Genomic DNA, 19315 nt, shown 5'->3' on the forward strand with positions numbered 1-19315 from the left:
CTGCTATCAGCCTCCATAGAAGCTACAGTTAAAACCCCTCAAACATACACAAAAACTCCTGTACTAAGAAAACTACATCAAAAACGCTATAAAGATATACATCAATAAAATGGAGATTCTACGACGCATCATTTGATACCAAACACTCATTGGTTATCAACACTGTAAACAAAGTGCAAAACCTCTGACTATTATCTCGCAAAATAGTCATGTCACACCAAAAATGTATGCAGTTACAAGTTAACCACAATCAAACACAGTGTATATTGAACAGGCTTCGCATGTGTAGATGATAAACATAAAATCTACATTCTACTAAACAAATGAATACAGACTACATGTTTATATTGAATACATGGGTAAAAGAAAGAATAATATAAAAGCTACATAAAAGAAGAGAGAGAGAGAGAGAGAGAGAGAGAGAGAGAGATATATATATATAGAGAGTATGTGTGTGTATGTATGTGTGTTCGCCTGTGTGTATCAAGTATATTATTAATAGAGAAGTAAAGAATCAGGTCAAGCTGGAAAGGAGGGTTGGGGGGGGGGAAGGTGAGAGTTGGATGTCGAAAAACAATGCTTTCGCGGGCGGTCCACGTGCTCAAAACTAAGCCGTAGCGAGTTAGTGACCTAGGGTTCATATCCCGTCAGTCAAGCCGGCGCCATCGTGTCAAAACCAATTAACCAATTAATTCTACCGCAAGAGAACAATAGAAAAGTACTATATCATACCTATCTCCGAACAATTTACTAGGGGAAAGAACAAATATGATTTTAGAGTGTGAATCTTAATTCCACACCGTTTCGATACTAACCTAGATAATATATTCTGCTCTCTACACTTTCTCTTCTTCCTCACTCTATAAACTTTAAGAAGAAAATTGCATATGGAGAAAAGACAAAAAAAATTATTCATGCAGTCGCTTTTCTCCACACTAGTGCTAGTGCCTTGTCATATAACGTTTATCATAAAGCGCTGTGTGTGTGTGTTCAGGACCTGGTGCTGGGGTTCTTCAGGGACGTCTTCAACTTCCAGGAGGTTCGCTACACAACGGTCGAGGACCTCGCCGAGGACATCCTGCTCAAGGCCAAGGAGGCCAGCCAGAAGGTCGCCGAACGACTGTGTCCCAAAGGGGAGCCGCTCCCATCTTGATCCTCGTTGTTGCTAAAAGGTCGCCTGCCGCTTGTGTCCCGATGGAGACCCGGTGACATCTTGAGTCTCGCTGTGAATGAAAGGTCACCCGCTGCCTGTGTTCCGATCAGGAATTGACTGCGTCTTGATTTCAGCTGGGATGACGTGGACACCTGATTGTGGTAGGACAGATTGAGAAAGGCTAGTGTTGAAACAGAAGGGACTGCTGGTGTCTCTTTCAGTTGTGTGGGTCGGACACAATGACAAGGCCTAGAACAGAAATGTGTGTGTGTGTGGTGATGAAGAATCATTCACATCTTGGTCTCAGTCGAGGTGAAAGGGCTGCTGATTGCGGTTTGACATAACCAGAAGGCCCGGGTATGTCTGTGTCTGGCCCGGGTATGTCTGTGTCTGGCCCGGGTATGTCTGTGTCTGGCTCGGGTATGTCTGTGTCTGGCCCAGGTATGTCTGTGTCTGGCCCGGTTATGTCTGTGTCTTGCCCGGGTATGTCTGTGTCTGGCCCGGGTATGTCTGTGTCTGGCCCGGGTATGTCTGTGTCTGGCCCGGGTATGTCTGTGTCTCGCCCGGGTATGTCTGTGTCTGGCCCGGGTATGTCTGTGTCTGGCCCGGGTATGTCTGTGTCTCGCCCGGGTATGTCTGTGTCTGGCCCAGGTATGTCTGTGTCTGGCCCGGGTATGTCTGTGTCTGGCCCGGGTATGTCTGTGTCTGGCCCAGGTATGTCTGTGTCTTGCCCGGGTATGTCTGTGTCTTGCCCGGGTATGTCTGTGTCTGGCTCGGGTATGTCTGTGTCTGGCCCAGGTATGTCTGTGTCTGGCCCGGGTATGTCTGTGTCTGGCCCGGGTATGTCTGTGTCTGGCCCGGGTATGCCTGTGTCTGGCCCAGGTATGTCTGTGTCTGGCCCGGGTATGTCTGTGTCTGGCCCGGGTATGTCTGTGTCTGGCTCGGGTATGTCTGTGTCTGGCCCGGGTATGTCTGTGTCTGGCCCGGGTATGTCTGTGTCTGGCCCAGGAATTCCTGATTACCTCTGGAAAGACAGGGGCCTGAGACACCTCCATCTATTTCACTGTGATTAAAACTGGTTCAGCAGAACGGGACAGTCTTGGTTCACCTGTGCCCTTACCAGGATCGGCCTGACTGTTGATCTCCGAGGGTGCGCTATGGACCGGCCCTCCACGCTTGTGTGGTTGTGGCTGTGGTAGGCAGTGGTTTTCCCCCCGCGTGTTAGGGGGAAGAATTTACCTGATGCTCCCCAGCATGTCGTAAGAGGCGACTAACGGATTCTGTTTCTCCTTTTACCCTTGTTAAGTGTTTCTTGTATAGAATATAGTCAATTTTTGTAAAGATTTTAGTCAAGCAGTATGTAAGAAATGTTAAGTCTTTTGTACTGGAAACTTGCATTCTCCCAGTAAGGTAATATATTGTACCACGTTGCAAGCCCCTGGAGCAAATTTTTGATTAGTGCTTTTGTGAACAAGAAACAATTGACAAGTGGCTCTATCCCATCTCCCCCCTTTCCCCGTCGCGATATAACCTTTGTGGTTGAAAACGACGTTAAACACCAAATAAAGAAAGAAAGAAAGAAAGGCAGTGGTTTGAGGGGACACTGCTGGGGTTGTGATAGCGATGACTGGGGGATGTTGATGTTGTGATATTGTTGGAACTCCTGAACTCTGAATCTTTGCCCTAACAACATGGACCAGTCGTGGCTCTGTATTTATTGCCCTAACAACATGGACCAGTCGGGGCTCTGTCTTCGCTGCAGTTGTTGTTCGATAGTGGGTATGTGTCTTTGCTGGAGATATTAGTATTCATTAGTAAGGATAAGGAAAGATATACCTTTGGTCAAAATGTGTTCAGCAAGACACATGGGTTCAATCATTTATTTTGTATATGAGAAAATAGAAGATTTAGTCGTTCTTTGTGTTTATCTGAACACGCAGTTGCTGATTATGTGTTCACAGCAAGGATTGTGTTTGGTGTATGTTGTATCGGTCATTTCTTTTTCATATCCCCACCTGTTAAAAACATGGGTATTGTTATTATTATTATATATGTATCATGTATTAATGGGCACAAATTCACAATGTGGAAAACAGTGCCATATTTCAACTTTGGTCTTTGCTCTGTGCTCTTTTCAGATCAGGTAGCTACGTGAATTTAGATCTAGGGCCAAACACTGAAGCACCCACTTACAAGTAGTGTAACTGTTAGGATCACCTTTAGATCTAAAATGTAACAAATGAGACTTCAGTTTTGTGGTGAGTGCATAATGTTCCCTCAACTGAAAAAAGTTCAAACTTGTACTGTCTTTTATTCAAATAAATAACAACAATTAACAATATCTCATACAATGAGTTAAATACAACAATTAACAATATCTCATACAATGAATTAAATACAACTTATCGATTACAACAAGCTAACTTTTCTTTAACGTTTTGTTCTTTGAACACTCACACAAAAATGCTTCTTATCTGTAACTGCCTATCAAAAATACTTTCCAACGGTAAAAACGAATTTGTTTTTGTATATATACTAACGCACATCTTTCCGATTAAGATAATGTGGTTCAATTTATACATAGTTGCCTTTTTCACCATTACAAAATGCATACCAAATAAAACATCACTAACTTTCAAAACAACCTTAATTTCTAAAGTACGAAATATAAATTTTTCAATAAACTTCCAGAATTTGTATACAACCGGGCATTCAAAAAAGAAGTGTTCAATGAAATCAGTTACATCACAACAGTAATTACATTTATTAGTTTCCGTTACTTTCATTACTGAAAATAACAACTAGGCATAATGCGTTTGGGTGTAGATCTGTGCGAAAAGGCTGTTTGCACTAAAACAAAATATAGTGTCAGAAAGGCATTTTATTTCCATACCGTATGCAACCAACAGCTGTATTTTTCATGATGTAGCGTTAAATCAGTGCACCAGAGACCAAAGGCACCCCCCAAAATCAAATTCGCTAAAAAGAGTTTTAGACACTAAAATGCACACAAAAATAGAATCGGCAAACCTGACTCCCTTTTTTACTTTAGTTGCAGGAACAGTGCATGTTCTATCACGGAATGTATTCTGTGTTTGCAGTTTGGTGTATTGAGAGACTTTTCAAACCAAACAGTTACTCTTTGAGCTCAGAAGTCCTACTTTTTGACGTATCAGTATGTTTATTCAAGATCAGCTGGACGAATCATTTTGATCAGAAAACTTACTAAAATTCGGATTTTATGTGAAAAATGTAATAATTATCAAAATAATATCAACAGACTATTAAAAAAAATGAAAGTGGAAAAAAAGTTATTCATGACGATTGTCATGTGTGTGCTGGGTTTGGCATGAGATTAAAGCAAAACGGTTAGCTTTCATCCAACAAAACTTCTTTCCAATCTGATTTTTCTGTAAATTCTTTATTACTGTTACTTGTGTTAGCAAGAACATTTCAAGAGGTTCAATTTGATATATAACATGTGATAATTACCTGAAGAAATGAGCATAAAACTTAAGCTTTGTTGGCCATACCCTTATTTCATTGTTTTCAGCATGAAATACCGTGAACTGGTAAGAGCAGAGACATACATACAGAGATGCGAAGCGAGGGCCGCTCGCGTGAACTCCTGGCCTACCGCGCTCGGTCAGCGTGACCTCGCGCGATTGTTAGCCATCATCCCGTACTAAGTTGTTGTTCGCTTGCTCTCTGACACCGATTTGAAGTGCTTTTCTGTCATATTTCTTTGGATATATCCAGCTTCAGACGAGAGATATCAGTGGTAAGTAAACTTGATTCATATTCTGTAGCCTTCAACAGTGTGCACACGAACGCATTTGAGAGGATTGGCTTCCCGAAGTGAGTCAAAAACGGTTCCTTCGGTTCTTGCGGCAATTGTTTCTAAGTCCATTGTGCGTGGAGGCAATGTTTGGGAGCTAATATTTTCTTTTGTGCGAAACTTTGCTTTCCCTTGACTGGCAAATGCATTACTGGTGTATACATTAATCTGTTTGTATAATTTTTGACGCGCTGTAATTAAATTTGATGCTTTTAAGTCTCACTCAAGTGGTTCTCGCACTTACACTGGCGTGTGGATAAAAAGTTTTTAAGGAGAAATGAGCGAAATTGCTTACTTTAGGATTCATCTTCTAATCACCAAATAATGCAATAATCTTCTTCTTGTGATTTTCTGTTTCTCTTGAGTGCAAATAATCATTATTTTGCATGTTTTATTATCTATGATTTTCTATGAAACAGTTATAACTCTTTAAAAACACAACAATTGCCAGCTTGGCGCCAGTCATGGGAGGATTACTTGCCCCTGCCGTAGGCGAAGAGTACGCGAACAATTGCCAGCTTGGCGCCAGTGGGAGGATTACTTGCCCCTGCCGTAGGCGAAGAGTACGCGAACAATTGCCAGCTTGGCGCCAGTCATGGGAGGATTACTTGCCCCTGCCGTAGGCGAAGAGTACGCGAACAATTGCCAGCTTGGCGCCAGTGGGAGGATTACTTGCCCCTGCCGTAGGCGAGGATAACGCGAGCGGGAAGACAGCGCTTCGCATCTCTTCTATCTATGTCTCTGGTAAGAGTTAAGGCAAAAGTCTTTCTCATAGACTGTTCTTTGATTCAGGCAAAACCCCCCGCGGGTTAGGGGGAGTCCCATATTGGTTGGGACGAGAAAGAATTTACCCGATGCTACCCAGCATGTCGTAAGAGGCGACTAACGGTTCTGTTTCTCCTTTTACCCTTGTTAAGTGTTTCTTGTATCTATAGAATATAGTCAATGTTTGTAAAGATTTTAGTCAAGCAGTATGTAAGAAATGTTAAGTCCTTTGTACTGGAAACTTGCATTCTCCCAGTAAGGTCATATATTGTACTACGTTGCAAGCCCCTGGAGCAATTTTTTGATTAGTGCTTTTGTGAACAAGAAACAATTAACAAGTGGCTCTATCCCATCTCCCCCCTTTCCCCTATCCCATCTCCCCCCTTTCCTCGTCGCGATATAACCTTGAATGGTTGAAAACGACGTTAAACACCAAATAAAGAAAGAAAGAAAGAAAGATTCAGGCAAAAAGAGCATTCCATGCATAACTGGTTTTGATTAGTGCTTTTGTGAACAAGAAACAATTGACAAGTGGCTCTATCCCATCTCCCCCCTTCCCCCGTCGCGATATAACCTTTGTGGTTGAAAACGACGTAAAACACCAAATAAAGAAAAGAAAGAAAAGCATAACTGGTGCTGACAATAGAAAGGAGACGATGGATGTGTACAGAGGAACATACCCTGCCTGCCTATTATCACCTACCTAAAAGATCACTGATATTTTTTATTTATTTCTGTGTAGTCCACCTTTCCATAGTGACCACCTTGTCTAACACCGCAATTTTTTGGTCGGTACAGGGGGGTGGGGGGGGGGGGGGGGTCATTACAGACAGGTTTCACTGTATATAGCAGTGTTGTTCCTAGACACAGAGGAAAATAGGTCAGTTGTCTTATGTCTTAAAGGACAGTTGGTTCTGGATTCAAAATAAACATTGGTCATAGATGTAAAAAATTGTTGTCAAAAGAAGCCTGTCAAAACGTTGGACGTTCTAGCAGCCTCGGGTCAGAACAAGGCATCACATTTACCTTCACCCTGCTTCCTGGGTCGTGGATGACCCAGAGCCTCACAAAAGCATCTGTATCTCTAAAACAGCCTACGCATTAGGTGTATGAGAGCACCACCGTATGGAGGGATTCTGCGGGGATCGCAGCAAAAAGAAAGAGAGACATTTTTCTCTGACTTTCAAGGCAGATGCCAGACGGTAACACTTGGTCTCAAGATTAAAAACTATTGGGAGGTTTTAATTGAGACTTCACGTAATCCCCAAACACCATAGAACCATCCTGTGGACCATTTTTTTAAAGGATTATTTTTTTAAACAAACAAATAAACAATGACGTTATGTGAACTACACAGTCCGGATGTTGTGTGTCGTGGACGACCGATGTGGAATTAAACAAGACATTTTACGGTGTTTATCCCTATTCAGATAACGTTGGTCGTGTACGACCCATACTCTGCAAAGAGGCGGAAAAGAGTTTATCCCTTTTCGGATGGTGTGGGTCGTGTACGACCCATACTTTTTATGTTGAATCCTTCTTTAGAAAGTATGGGTTGTATACGACCCACATCATCCTGACTGTGTAGTCCAAAGTGTGATGCATAAATGACGGAGGCCTGGGAACAACACTGACACAGATGTTCTGGTTTTAATCACATGTAATCATGCTTTGTATCTACCAGATTTAAAATAACCCAACAAATATCTGCTTCAAATGTTTGTTTTTGTTGTTGTTGTTGTTTGGATAGATAGGACAGTAAGATGTCGATAGTGTGTGAAATATGAATTTTCATTGTGTCTTGTGCTGAAATGTGTATGATGTTTGCAGAACTTTATCAACATTGTTTTCTAATCGTATCAACCGTAAATTAACAAACCGTGTGTGTGTGTGTGTACACATTGGTGCATGCGTGCGTGTGTGTGAGAGAGTCTAAGAGAGAGAGAGAGAGAAAGCGTGTAGACAGAACGACTAACCCAGACTGTGTACGTGTGTTTGTGTGTGAAATATAAAGGAGTACAACTGTCAAGTTAGTGTACATGTGTGTGTTTGTGATTTATCGATGACACTCGTATGGGTTCTGCAGAAACTGACTAGCATGTAGGACAAAAAGAAAGAAACAACATTGAAAAAGGATGAGTTTTGTTTGTGTATAATGTGATTCCATGTGCACTTGTCTGTTTGTGTCTTGTGTGTATAATGTGATTCCATGTGCACGTGTCTGTTTGTGTCTTGTGTATAATGTGATTCCATGTGCACGTGTCTGTCTTGTGTATAATGTGATTCCATGTGCACGTGTCTGTCTTGTGTATAATGTGATTCCATGTGCACGTGTCTGTTGTGGGTGGGTGTGTGTGTGTGTACTTTAACACTGTATGTATTTGTTGGTTGACGTAAAACACACACACACACACACACACACACACACACACAAAGCCCAAAGGTGGTAAGTGTTCCTCCAAATACGCTTGTTTTATTTCGCTGACAGTACAAGCTAATGAACCAATTTGCTGACCAAGATGCAAAAACAGTGACCAGTACACCTCCATGGGACATTGCTAGTTTCTCGTGAAGCAAGTAACAGAGGGGGAAAAGTCAGTACAACTGTGACTGGGAGAATGACGAAGATAAGTTTTGATGTTGTCACGGTCAACGATAAGTTTTGATGTCGTCACGGTCAACCTTTTGTGAGAATGAGAATATTAATAACGTTGCTGTTTCTTAGACTGATGGTAATTAGCAATAAAGGCCTTATGTCAATTACACACCCACAGAAAATGTATTTCAATAAACGAAGAACGTAAAAAAAACAAGAGAAGGCCACGGAAAGAGCTTTTCTCTCTTCTGTATCCACGCTGCTTGGAGTACAGTCGAACCCACTTAAAACGAACACGCTAGTTACGAATTTTGACTTATAACGAATTAGTTTTAAGTTCCCAACTGAATACCTCTTTCTTCATGCTTAAAAAAAATGCTTAAAACGAATTCTTTATAACGAATTTACGCTTATAACGAGCACTTTTTGGATTCCCAAGCATGCATAATGTCTGTAATTTACACACGCTTATGACGAAATCTTTAAACTCGTCCCGAGATCGACATATCATGGGAATTTGAGAAGTTTGAATACATGTGTCAAAGTCTTCCCTTGCGTCGACTGCTTGAACCATTGCTCAACCGATCACTGAATAAAGTTAAACTGATTACACTGTACTCACAAAACAATTTCAAATTTAGAATCAAAGTGATTGATAGCTCAGACACTGAACATGAATGACTGACTGACGTTTATTTCCTTCGCGAATACCAAAAACGAAACATCGAACGGAAGCCATTGCCAAAAAATATAGATGCCAGAGTGGTTTCCCTCTCAACGTTTGCGTTCGCCGGTTCGCGATAGTTTATCAGTCAGTCAGTGCTTTCGATTTGGATTTGAACATCATGTTGCAACAAAAAAACAAAAAACTAAATTGGCCAAGGTTTGCTACCCGTCGCCAAGGTAAGTGATTCCGGACAAATGATAGGAACACCGCGAATGTGGACAGTGTCAGTGTGTGCGCGTGTGTGTGACCAAAAACGTAACAACTGGATGAAACATCTGTGTGCTCACTCTCACTCAAACTCAACAATCATCACTCAACATGAGACACACATGAACATGTACCTGAATATGTCACTTTATTGTCTAAACGTGAAGCAGCATGAAAGTTGCGAAAGAAACAAATTGAAACACCATAAAATGTACAAGACTTAAAAAAATAAAAAAATAAAAAAAATAAAAAAAAATCAATCAATTTTCTTAATACGAATTTTGGTTAAGACGAACTTTTTTTCCGATCCCCAGTGATTCGTCTTAAGCGTGTTCGACTGTACTGCCGTTCGGGGCGGTACATGTGTACTGTTATCATATTCTGAGGGGGTTAGTTGTATTGCTGTTTACTGCCTTCTAGAACTGATTACAAATGGAATTGCACATGACGGCACGAACGAGAACATAAACGCAAAAGAAACCTACAATCAGTCGCGTGAAAACATTTGACAGCTGACGAGTTTGGAGGCTACCTGCAGACGTTTGCCATGCTAATCGGCGCAATCTACCATGCTGACTTTCCAGGTTTTCCATGACCTGTACGAACCCTGGTTATAGTAGAATGCCACAGAGCTAAATTTAGCGTTGCCAGCACTAGAAACTAGAGCTACATCTGCCTTTAAGATCTAACACCTTGTAGCATACCCAATGGCTACACTGACATGTCATTGTTCAAAGTAAAGCCAGTGTGAATGAAGAAATCAACAGCATTTCAGACATAACTTGCCAGTACCAAAACAGGTATGGGAATTGAAACAAGAAGGGCAAAGCCCATACGACTCACATGCTTGACCTTGACCTTTACTTGACCTTCAGGGTCAAGGTCAAATAACTAAACCTAGCAATGACATCATACACTAAGAACTGCTTTACACGTTTCCTACCAAAATACATGTGACCAGGTCAAGGTCATGCAACACAAAGCTGTTAATTCAAGACATAGGAAGTACAATGGTGCTTATTGGCTTTTTCTACCATGAGATATGGTCACTTTTAGTGGTTCACTACCTTATTTTGGTCACATTTCATAAGGGTCAAAGTGACCTTGACCTTGATCATATGTGACCAAATGTGTCTCATGATGAAAGCATAACATGTGCCCCACATAATTTTTAAGTTTGAAACAGTTATCTTCCATAGTTCAGGGTCAAGGTCACTTCAAAATATGTATACAATCCAACTTTGAAGAGCTCCTGTGACCTTGACCTTGAAGCAAGGTAAACCAAACTGGTATCAAACGATGGGGCTTACTTTGCCCTATATATCATATATAGGTGAGGTATTCAATCTCAAAAACTTCAGAGAAAATGGGAAAAATGTGAAAAATAGCTGTTTTTTAGACAACATTTATGGCCCCTGCGACCTTGACCTTGAAGCAAGGTCAAGATGGTATGTATGTTTTTTGGGGCCTTGTCATCATACACCATCTTGCCAAATTTGGTACTGATAGACTGAATAGTGTCCAAGAAATATCAACGTTAAAGTTTTCCGGACGGGGGGGGACGGACGGACGGACGGACGACTCGGGTGAGTACATAGACTCACTTTTGCTTCGCATCAGTGTGAGTCAAAAAAGGCTGAAAATGTGTAAGTAATAGCAAAGTCGACGACGCGAAGCGCCTAGCCCTGCTAGGGGGGTTTGGGGGCAGACTCTCCTCGGTGTCCGAACACCCCCGTGTGTAAACGCAAGCACAAGACCAAGTGCGCACGAAAAAGATCCTGTAATCCATGTCAGAGTTCGGTGGGTTATAGAAACACGAAAATACCCAGCATGCTTCCTCCGAAAACAGCGTATGGCTGCCAAAATGGCGGGGTAAAAAATAGTCATACACGTAAAATTCCACTCGTGCAAAAAAAACCACGATCGAGTCGGCCCACGAACGCAGAAGAAGAAGATAAGACCCTCCTTTTTCAGATGTCCTATTCATAGCCTCTGTAAATTTACCTCCAGTTTAAGATTTCCTCCATTGTTAGACGTAGACCTGATTCTCAGATTTTTGAAGGTCGTGAAAGTTCAACTGTACAGATTTCCACTTCACATTGCAAGAATGCAAAACTAAGCCACAAGTGGAAAAAAGGTCGGCAAGGAGAAATACAAAAGTTTACAGATATGAGACTTGCCAGCCTATTTTGCAACACTGACACTTTATCACCGGTCACCTCCTGCAATAACTTCCATATCATTATCAACATGTGAGCTGGTGGAATAAACCTTCATCCTTTAGCAACAATGAGAAATGAAACCACTCCTGAAATCTTAGAATTCTGCAAAGCACTGGTCATAGTTGAACCAATGGTTCGGTGGCTCTTGGGGCTCTTTGGTTTAAACAAGTTTATTCAATAAATTCCATTGGTACTATTACCGCATACATGAAATAAGGAACATGGAGCACAACAAGCTAGGCTTATAAGCGTACTCTTAAAAGCAAATGAAATTTGGCGGACGATTTTAATATAACAAATTTGAAATAATGTCAAAATAATAATGGTAAATTATGGTAGACAAACATGTAACAATAAAAGGAAAAAAAACAAAAGAGAAAAAAAAGCAATGCTAAACTAACAACAGTACTCACACACGCTCGCACACTCACTCGCACACACACGCATACAATGACTTCCACATGGTTGAAAATAGAATACTACCAGAACAAGGAAATGTAAACAGTACTGCACATGGTCGTTTCGAACATGGATGAGATAAATGCATTCATTATTCAAAACGTTTGCTTAATAAGATAGAGACAAGTCAGACAGCGAAAATGCATTGATATTTGACCAGTTATTCAGGTTTGTCTGACTTGTCTCTATTGCCATACAGAAAATCATCAGCGGTTAGCAAATCATAGTTAGGCAGTGTTGACAAGTGACTTCACGTATTTGAAGAGATAAGGGGCAATGAAAAATATAGTGCTCCGCATTTTCAACACGATAACCACAAGTGCATGACGGGTCGGGAATTAAATGTCTGTCAAATAGATCACTATTTAGATTGCTGATCCTCAATCTCAGTCTGCAATGGATAATTTCTGATTTTCGATCAGATGTGTATCTATACGAGGGAACAACAGAATCATCAGAACCAATACGTTTTTTAAATAACCCAATAGAATCAACCCTGTCATGCTCTCTTTTTCTTCATGAATTCTTTTCTTTTTTCTGCCTTCTTGCTCATTCACCTATATTTTTTTTTCCAAAAATCTCTTCTCTTGCCGCTTGTCTCGCGATTCATGTATAGTTTAATCTGTGTGTTCTGATGTAAGCCCAGCAGTAGATATGTTAAGCCTATTTTAACATACTGGAAACTGGTAATCTTCCAGTAGGTATTAATTTAGTTTTACTAAAGCCTGCTGGGACACAAGTAATGGGTTAGTGCATTTGTAAACAGGAATCGCTTGACAAGTGGCCCCCCCCTTCCTCGTCCTGATTATGGCTCTGCGTAGTCGGCTGGACGTTAAGCAACAAATAAACAAACAAACAAACCCACAAACCTTTGCCCTGAATAATACAGGGGTCTTTTGAGAAGAGAATAAAACCCACAAACCTTTGCCCTGAATAATACAGGGGTCTTTTGAGAAGAGAATAAAACCCACAAACCTTTGCCCTGAATAATACAGGGGTCTTTTGAGAAGAGAATAAAACCCACAAACCTTTGCTCTGGTTGGTTGATTTTTGGGGTTTAATGTCTCTTCAGCAGATGCTAGCTGCTATTCGAGACCGATGCAGTTATTTTTTTTCCCTTCATATGGCAAGTTCTACGTTTCAGACTATTTACATTCAAATCTATCACTGTAAAAGAAGGTTCTAAAAATTAATAATTTTCACTTCTGGTACTTTAAATCTTGTAAAAAATCTTGATCTCTTTTAAAAAGTTAAAAATCTTGTCCGGGGGAACATCCCGGAATAAAACCTTCAGTGTTTCCGCATTGTAGTGTTTGTCTCGAAATTCTTGAACGTCTACACATTTTGTGAGAACATGTTCTAATGTCCATGGTTCGTCACATCCAAAACAGTATGGTGGATCTTCACCTTTCAGCAGATACGAATGTGTAATGTGACTGTGCCCAATGTGTAAGCGACAGAGAACTGTCTCTTCTTTCCTGTTGAGGCGACATTGGGGTAGGCTGTCCGACAGCTGGGGGACGATCTTATGAAGTTTATTTTCTTCACATTCGTCCCATTCACTCTGCCATAGGTACTTTATGTACATGTTGGTGCGAGTTCTGAAATCTGAATGCTTTGTGTGTTTGTCAGTGATGAGTCTTTCTCTGGCTTCTTTAGCAGCTTGATCAGCTGCAGAGTTGCCTCTAATTCCAACATGGGATGGCACCCATGCAAACACAATCCTTTTGCCTTCTTCAATCAGAGATGCATGTAGCTCTTGGATTTCGACCAACAGTGGGTGATCTAGCTGAGTTCTCTTCACGGCGGTAAGAGCCGATAGGGAATCCGACAGAATCAGGAAGTCTTTCTTTTTTGACTGATATACCTGTTTCAGAGCTAGCTGTAAAGCTTTCAACTCTGCAGAAAATACAGAACTGTCATCCGGAAGACGGGCCGAAAAGGCCCTATCGAGTTTAGGACCTGTGACAGAAGCTGATGCCACTTTACTTTCAGCTTTGGACCCATCAGTGTATATTCGTTGATGGGAAGGAAACTCGGTACAGAACTGGCTAAAACACTGTTTAAAAATCAAATCATTGGTCTCTGACTTCTTTAACCTTGTCAGATCGAGTCGAACAACTGGATCTGGCAATGTCCATGGAGGTGTTTCTGTCCATCGATTTCACTAACATGATCGAGTTTTATCTTTGATTCGGCCAGATGTGACTGAATCCGAGAAGACAGAGGTGCTCGATCATTTGGGTGACTTTCAAAAAATTCAGAGCATTGTGGTTGAAATACGCATTGGTAGGCTGGATTTGTAGGCATAGCTTTCAGTTTCAACACATAATTTAGGGTGAGTTTCAGGCGTCGCAGCCTCAGAGAGGGTTCTTTGGCCTCAAAATATAAGGACTGTACTGGAGACGTCCTGAAAGCTCCCAGACAAAGACGTATACCCTGGTGGTGTATTGTGTCTAATAGCCTTAGGTTGGATTTTGCGGCTCCACCATAGACGACACAACCATAGTCCAACTTGGATCGGATTAAAGCACGGTAAAGTCTGAGTAGGACTGTGCGGTCAGCACCCCAGTCCGTATGAGAAACCACTTTCAATACATCCAGAGCTTTCAGACATGATGTTCTCAGATACTGGATATGTTTAAGGAATGTTAGTCGACGGTGGATGTGGCGGAACTTGCCACACGAAAAGATGTTCATGCCACAAGTGCGGCCGTTAGTTAGTTAGTTAGCTGTTGCTTTTCGGGTCCAGCGGACCATAATAGGCCAAATCAGGACCCCACAAGTTAATCATTGCACATTTTTAGATTAAAACACTTCTAATACATAAAATCCGTAACGTCACCCGAAGGCAACCAAAAAGTCAAAGCAAAACCCTATATGTCAAATAAAGTAGGTTGTTTTAAAATTCAAATCTTAAAATAAAGACCAGACTCCTTTAAAAACTCAAAAAGAGCTGAAGAGCTGACCTCTGTAAAAATACTTTTCAAGCTCGAGGTGCCAAAATACTTTTCTCGTTGATCATACAGATCAGCACACTCGGTGAGAAAATGACTCACAGTAAAACCAGTATCACAGGCGTGGCACCATGGTGCCTCTTCTCTTTTAAGCAGATGAACATGAGTGAGATAAGTGTGACCAGTATGTAACCTGGCCAAAACACTTTCTTCTTTTCTACTTGAAGCCACTAAAGGAAGTGGCTTTAAAAGGTCAGGAAGAGTTTTATACAATTTGTTTTCTGTGCAGGCAGACCAACGGTCTTGCCAGAGTTTTAAGCTGTAACAAAGTGTCTTCCTACGCAAGTCAGTAAAAGGAACAGACTGCTCAGGGAGACGAGGAACCGCCAAATCTAGAGCATCCTTTGCTGCCTTGTCAGCAACCTCGTTGCCATTTATGCCCATATGACTGGGCGCCCACATAAAATTGATAATCTTGCCTTCAGAAATAAGATTAGTATGAAGGTCGTGAATGTCGACTAAAAAAGGATGAGTAAACTTTCTGGTGGATATCGCTTCAAGAGCTGAAAGCGAATCAGATACAATCAAAAAAGACTGATGTCTGGATTGATAAATTAATTTTAATGCCAAAATGATGGCCCTAAGTTCCGCCGAATACACCGACGAACCATTAGGGATCCGGAGTTGAAGGGGTTGATGTAATTTCTTGTTAGAAACTGCTGCCGCAGCAGCTGAATCATCTTTGAGAGAGCCGTCAGTAAAAATAAATTCATACTCTGTGTACTTTGAGCACTGTTCAAGAAACAGCTGCCTAAAGACAGAGTCCGAGGTTTCATTCTTCTTGAAAGAAGTTAGGGAAAAATTGACGGTTGGGTTTTCCAACTGCCAGGGTGGAGTGTTTGTTGTCAAAGGATGGTTGGTTGGTTGGTTTTTGGGGTTTAATGTCTCTTCAGCAGATGCTAGCTGCTATTCGAGACCGATGCAGTTATTTTCTTTTCCCTTCATATGGCAAGTTCTACGTTTCAGACTATTTACATTCAAATCTATCACTGTAAAAGAAGGTTCTAAAAATTAATAATTTTCACTTCTGCTACTTTAAATCTTGTAGAAAATCTTGATCTCTTTTAAAAAGTTAAAAATCTTGTCCGGGGGAACATCCCGGAATAAAACCTTCAGTGTTTCCGCATTGTAGTGTTTGTCTCGAAATTCTTGAACGTCTACACATTTTGTGAGAACATGTTCTAATGTCCATGGTTCGTCACATCCAAAACAGTATGGTGGATCTTCACCTTTCAGCAGATACGAATGTGTAATGTGACTGTGCCCAATGTGTAAGCGACAGAGAACTGTCTCTTCTTTCCTGTTGAGGCGACATTGGGGTAGGCTGTCCGACAGCTGGGGGACGATCTTATGAAGTTTATTTTCTTCACATTCGTCCCATTCACTCTGCCATAGGTACTTTATGTACATGTTGGTGCGAGTTCTGAAATCTGAATGCTTTGTGTGTTTGTCAGTGATGAGTCTTTCTCTGGCTTCTTTAGCAGCTTGATCAGCTGCAGAGTTGCCTCTAATTCCAACATGGGATGGCACCCATGCAAACACAATCCTTTTGCCTTCTTCAATCAGAGATGCATGTAGCTCTTGGATTTCGACCAACAGTGGGTGATCTAGCTGAGTTCTCTTCACGGCGGTAAGAGCCGATAGGGAATCCGACAGAATCAGGAAGTCTTTCTTTTTTGACTGATATACCTGTTTCAGAGCTAGCTGTAAAGCTTTCAACTCTGCAGAAAATACAGAACTGTCATCCGGAAGACGGACCGAAAAGGCCCTATCGAGTTTAGGACCTGTGACAGAAGCTGATGCCACTTTACTTTCAGCTTTGGACCCATCAGTGTATATTCGTTGATGGGAAGGGAACTCGGTACAGAACTGGCTAAAACACTGTTTAAAAATCAAATCATTTGTCTCTGACTTCTTTAACCTTGTCAGATCGAGTCGAACAACTGGATCTGGCAATGTCCATGGAGGTGTTTCTGTCCATCGATTTTCACTAACATGATCGAGTTTTATCTTTGATTCGGCCAGATGTGACTGAATCCGAGAAGACAGAGGTGCTCGATCATTTGGGTGACTTTCAAAAAATTCAGAGCATTGTGGTTGAAATACGCATTGGTAGGCTGGATTTGTAGGCATAGCTTTCAGTTTCAACACATAATTTAGGGTGAGTTTCAGGCGTCGCAGCCTCAGAGAGGGTTCTTTGGCCTCAAAATATACTGTTCAAAAAAAGAAACGCATAGCTTGTAATATTTGGTTAATTTAATTATATGGCTACAAGGATATCCACCAAACTGCAGAAAATGTTTATCTGGTCGTCGACCTTTCGTCCATTGCCACAAGTGAGCTCTGCACGTGACGCATGCGTTATCAGTGGCTACAATGTCAAAATTGCTCATTTGGCATGACCATTCGTCATGCTTCAGTGTAATCTCGTGAAACTCGGGGAATATTGAGCTCTCACCATGTCTTCCAAAACCCATAAAAGCGGATTGTTCGCCACAAAGAAATCAGACGACAATTCAGCGACGAAAGATGGCCCGATTGAGCAGAGAAGACCGCCAAATTGCATTGGGTCGTTTACAAGCAGGCCAAAGTCAAAGTGCAATCGCCAGGCACTTCCACGTGTCCCAGAGCACCATCAGTAGACTGTGGGTCAGGTTTCAAGCCACTGGCTCCGTTGCTGACTTGCCACGAGCGGGAAGACCAAGGGCGACAACTGCTGCTCACGACCGCTTCATACGGCTCCGCCACCTCCGGAATCGTTTCCTGTCGGCCTCATCTTCTGTCCAGGCTCTCCCCGGGCCACACCGATTATCGGACCAGACCGTGCGGAACCGCCTGCATGAAGCTGGTTTGAGAGCTCGCAGACCTCACAGAGGAGCTGTCCTCACCCGCCGCCATCGCCAGAACCGAGTGCAGTGGGGCAACCAGCACCTTCGCTGGACCGTCCGGAATCACTGGAGACACGTGTGGTTCAGCGACGAGTCCTACTTCCTGCTCCAGCGACATGATGGTCGGAGGAGGGTCTACCGGAGAGTAAACGAACGTTACGCGCCCAACTGTGTGGATTAGGCACCCGTTCATGGTGGTGGAGGCGTCATGGTGTGGGGGGCGATCAATACCGCTGGAAGGAGCACCCTGGTGCACGTCCAAGGGCGCATAACTGCCCAGCGATACTTGGAGGAAATTCTGCGCCCACACGCCCTTCCTTTTCTGGCTGACCAGGATGCCATATTCCAGCAGGACAACGCTCGCCCGCACACAGCACGACTCACCACCCAGTTCCTCACCGACCACCATGTCCAGGTGCTTCCCTGGCCATCCATGTCGCCAGACATGAACCCGATAGAACACCTCTGGGATGAATTGGACAGACGTGTGCGCAGGCGAGAAGAAGCGCCGGCAAATCACCTCGATCTATTGCAGGCACTTCAGGAAGAGTGGGACACCATCCCACAGCAAGATATCCGGCATCTGATCCAGTCCATGCCCAGAAGGTGCCGGGCAGTTGTTGCTGCTCAAGACAGTCACACCCCCTACTGACTTGACAGCCTCGGCACCCAATCGTATTGATTGACTGATTGATTTGAAGATGCAAATGAACTGTGTGTGCATTCAACTGTGTCCATACCAAATTTCAAACAAATAATCTAAATATTGGATTTTCTGTTAATTTTTTAGAAAAATAAAACAAATTTGGCAAGTAGCAACTATGCGTTTCTTTTTTTGAACAGTATATAAGGACTGTACTGGAGACGTCCTGAAAGCTCCCAGACAAAGACGTATACCCTGGTGGTGTATTGTGTCTAATAGCCTTAGGTTGGATTTTGCGGCTCCACCATAGACGACACAACCATAGTCCAACTTGGATCGGATTAAAGCACGGTAAAGTCTGAGTAGGACTGTGCGGTCAGCACCCCAGTCCGTATGAGAAACCACTTTCAATACATCCAGAGCTTTCAGACATGATGTTCTCAGATACTGGATATGTTTAAGGAATGTTAGTCGACGATCAAAGGTCAGTCCTAGGAATTTAAATTCTTCAACAACCTTGACAGGATTACCATTCAGGACCAGAGAGGGTTCTGGCATGGCTCCCCTTTGTTTGCAAAGATGCATACAGACAGTTTTGCTGGTGGAAAATTTGAAACCGTTCTCTGTTACCCATTTTTGCACCTTGTCGATACATAATTGAAGCTGCCTTTCCACTCTATGTAGGGATTTACCACGCACACAAAGTGCAAAGTCATCAACAAACAAGGATGACTCGGATCCTTTCAGTACTGCCTTTACTATGTTATTGATTTTGATGTTGAACAACATGGGTGATAGAA

At 42.3% G+C, this 19315-nt stretch overlaps 1 protein-coding gene and 1 long non-coding RNA gene across 2 annotated transcripts in view; both read left to right on the forward strand.

The window, feature by feature from the left end:
• Positions 1-7868, forward strand: part of LOC138948391 (mitoguardin-like) — a 32574-nt gene extending 24706 nt beyond the window's left edge. Inside the window, exon 12 of the mRNA XM_070319923.1 lies at positions 995-7868. Within this exon, the coding sequence (XP_070176024.1) occupies positions 995-1153 (159 nt within the window). The 3' untranslated portion in view covers positions 1154-7868. The remainder of the gene's footprint in view (positions 1-994) is intronic.
• The window catches only part of LOC138948397 (uncharacterized), a 319572-nt gene that overhangs the window by 67793 nt on the left and 232464 nt on the right, over positions 1-19315 (forward strand). The window lies entirely within an intron of this gene.

The sequence above is a fragment of the Littorina saxatilis genome, linkage group LG15 (genome assembly GCF_037325665.1).
Source record: "Littorina saxatilis isolate snail1 linkage group LG15, US_GU_Lsax_2.0, whole genome shotgun sequence".
NCBI lineage: Eukaryota > Metazoa > Mollusca > Gastropoda > Littorinimorpha > Littorinidae > Littorina > Littorina saxatilis.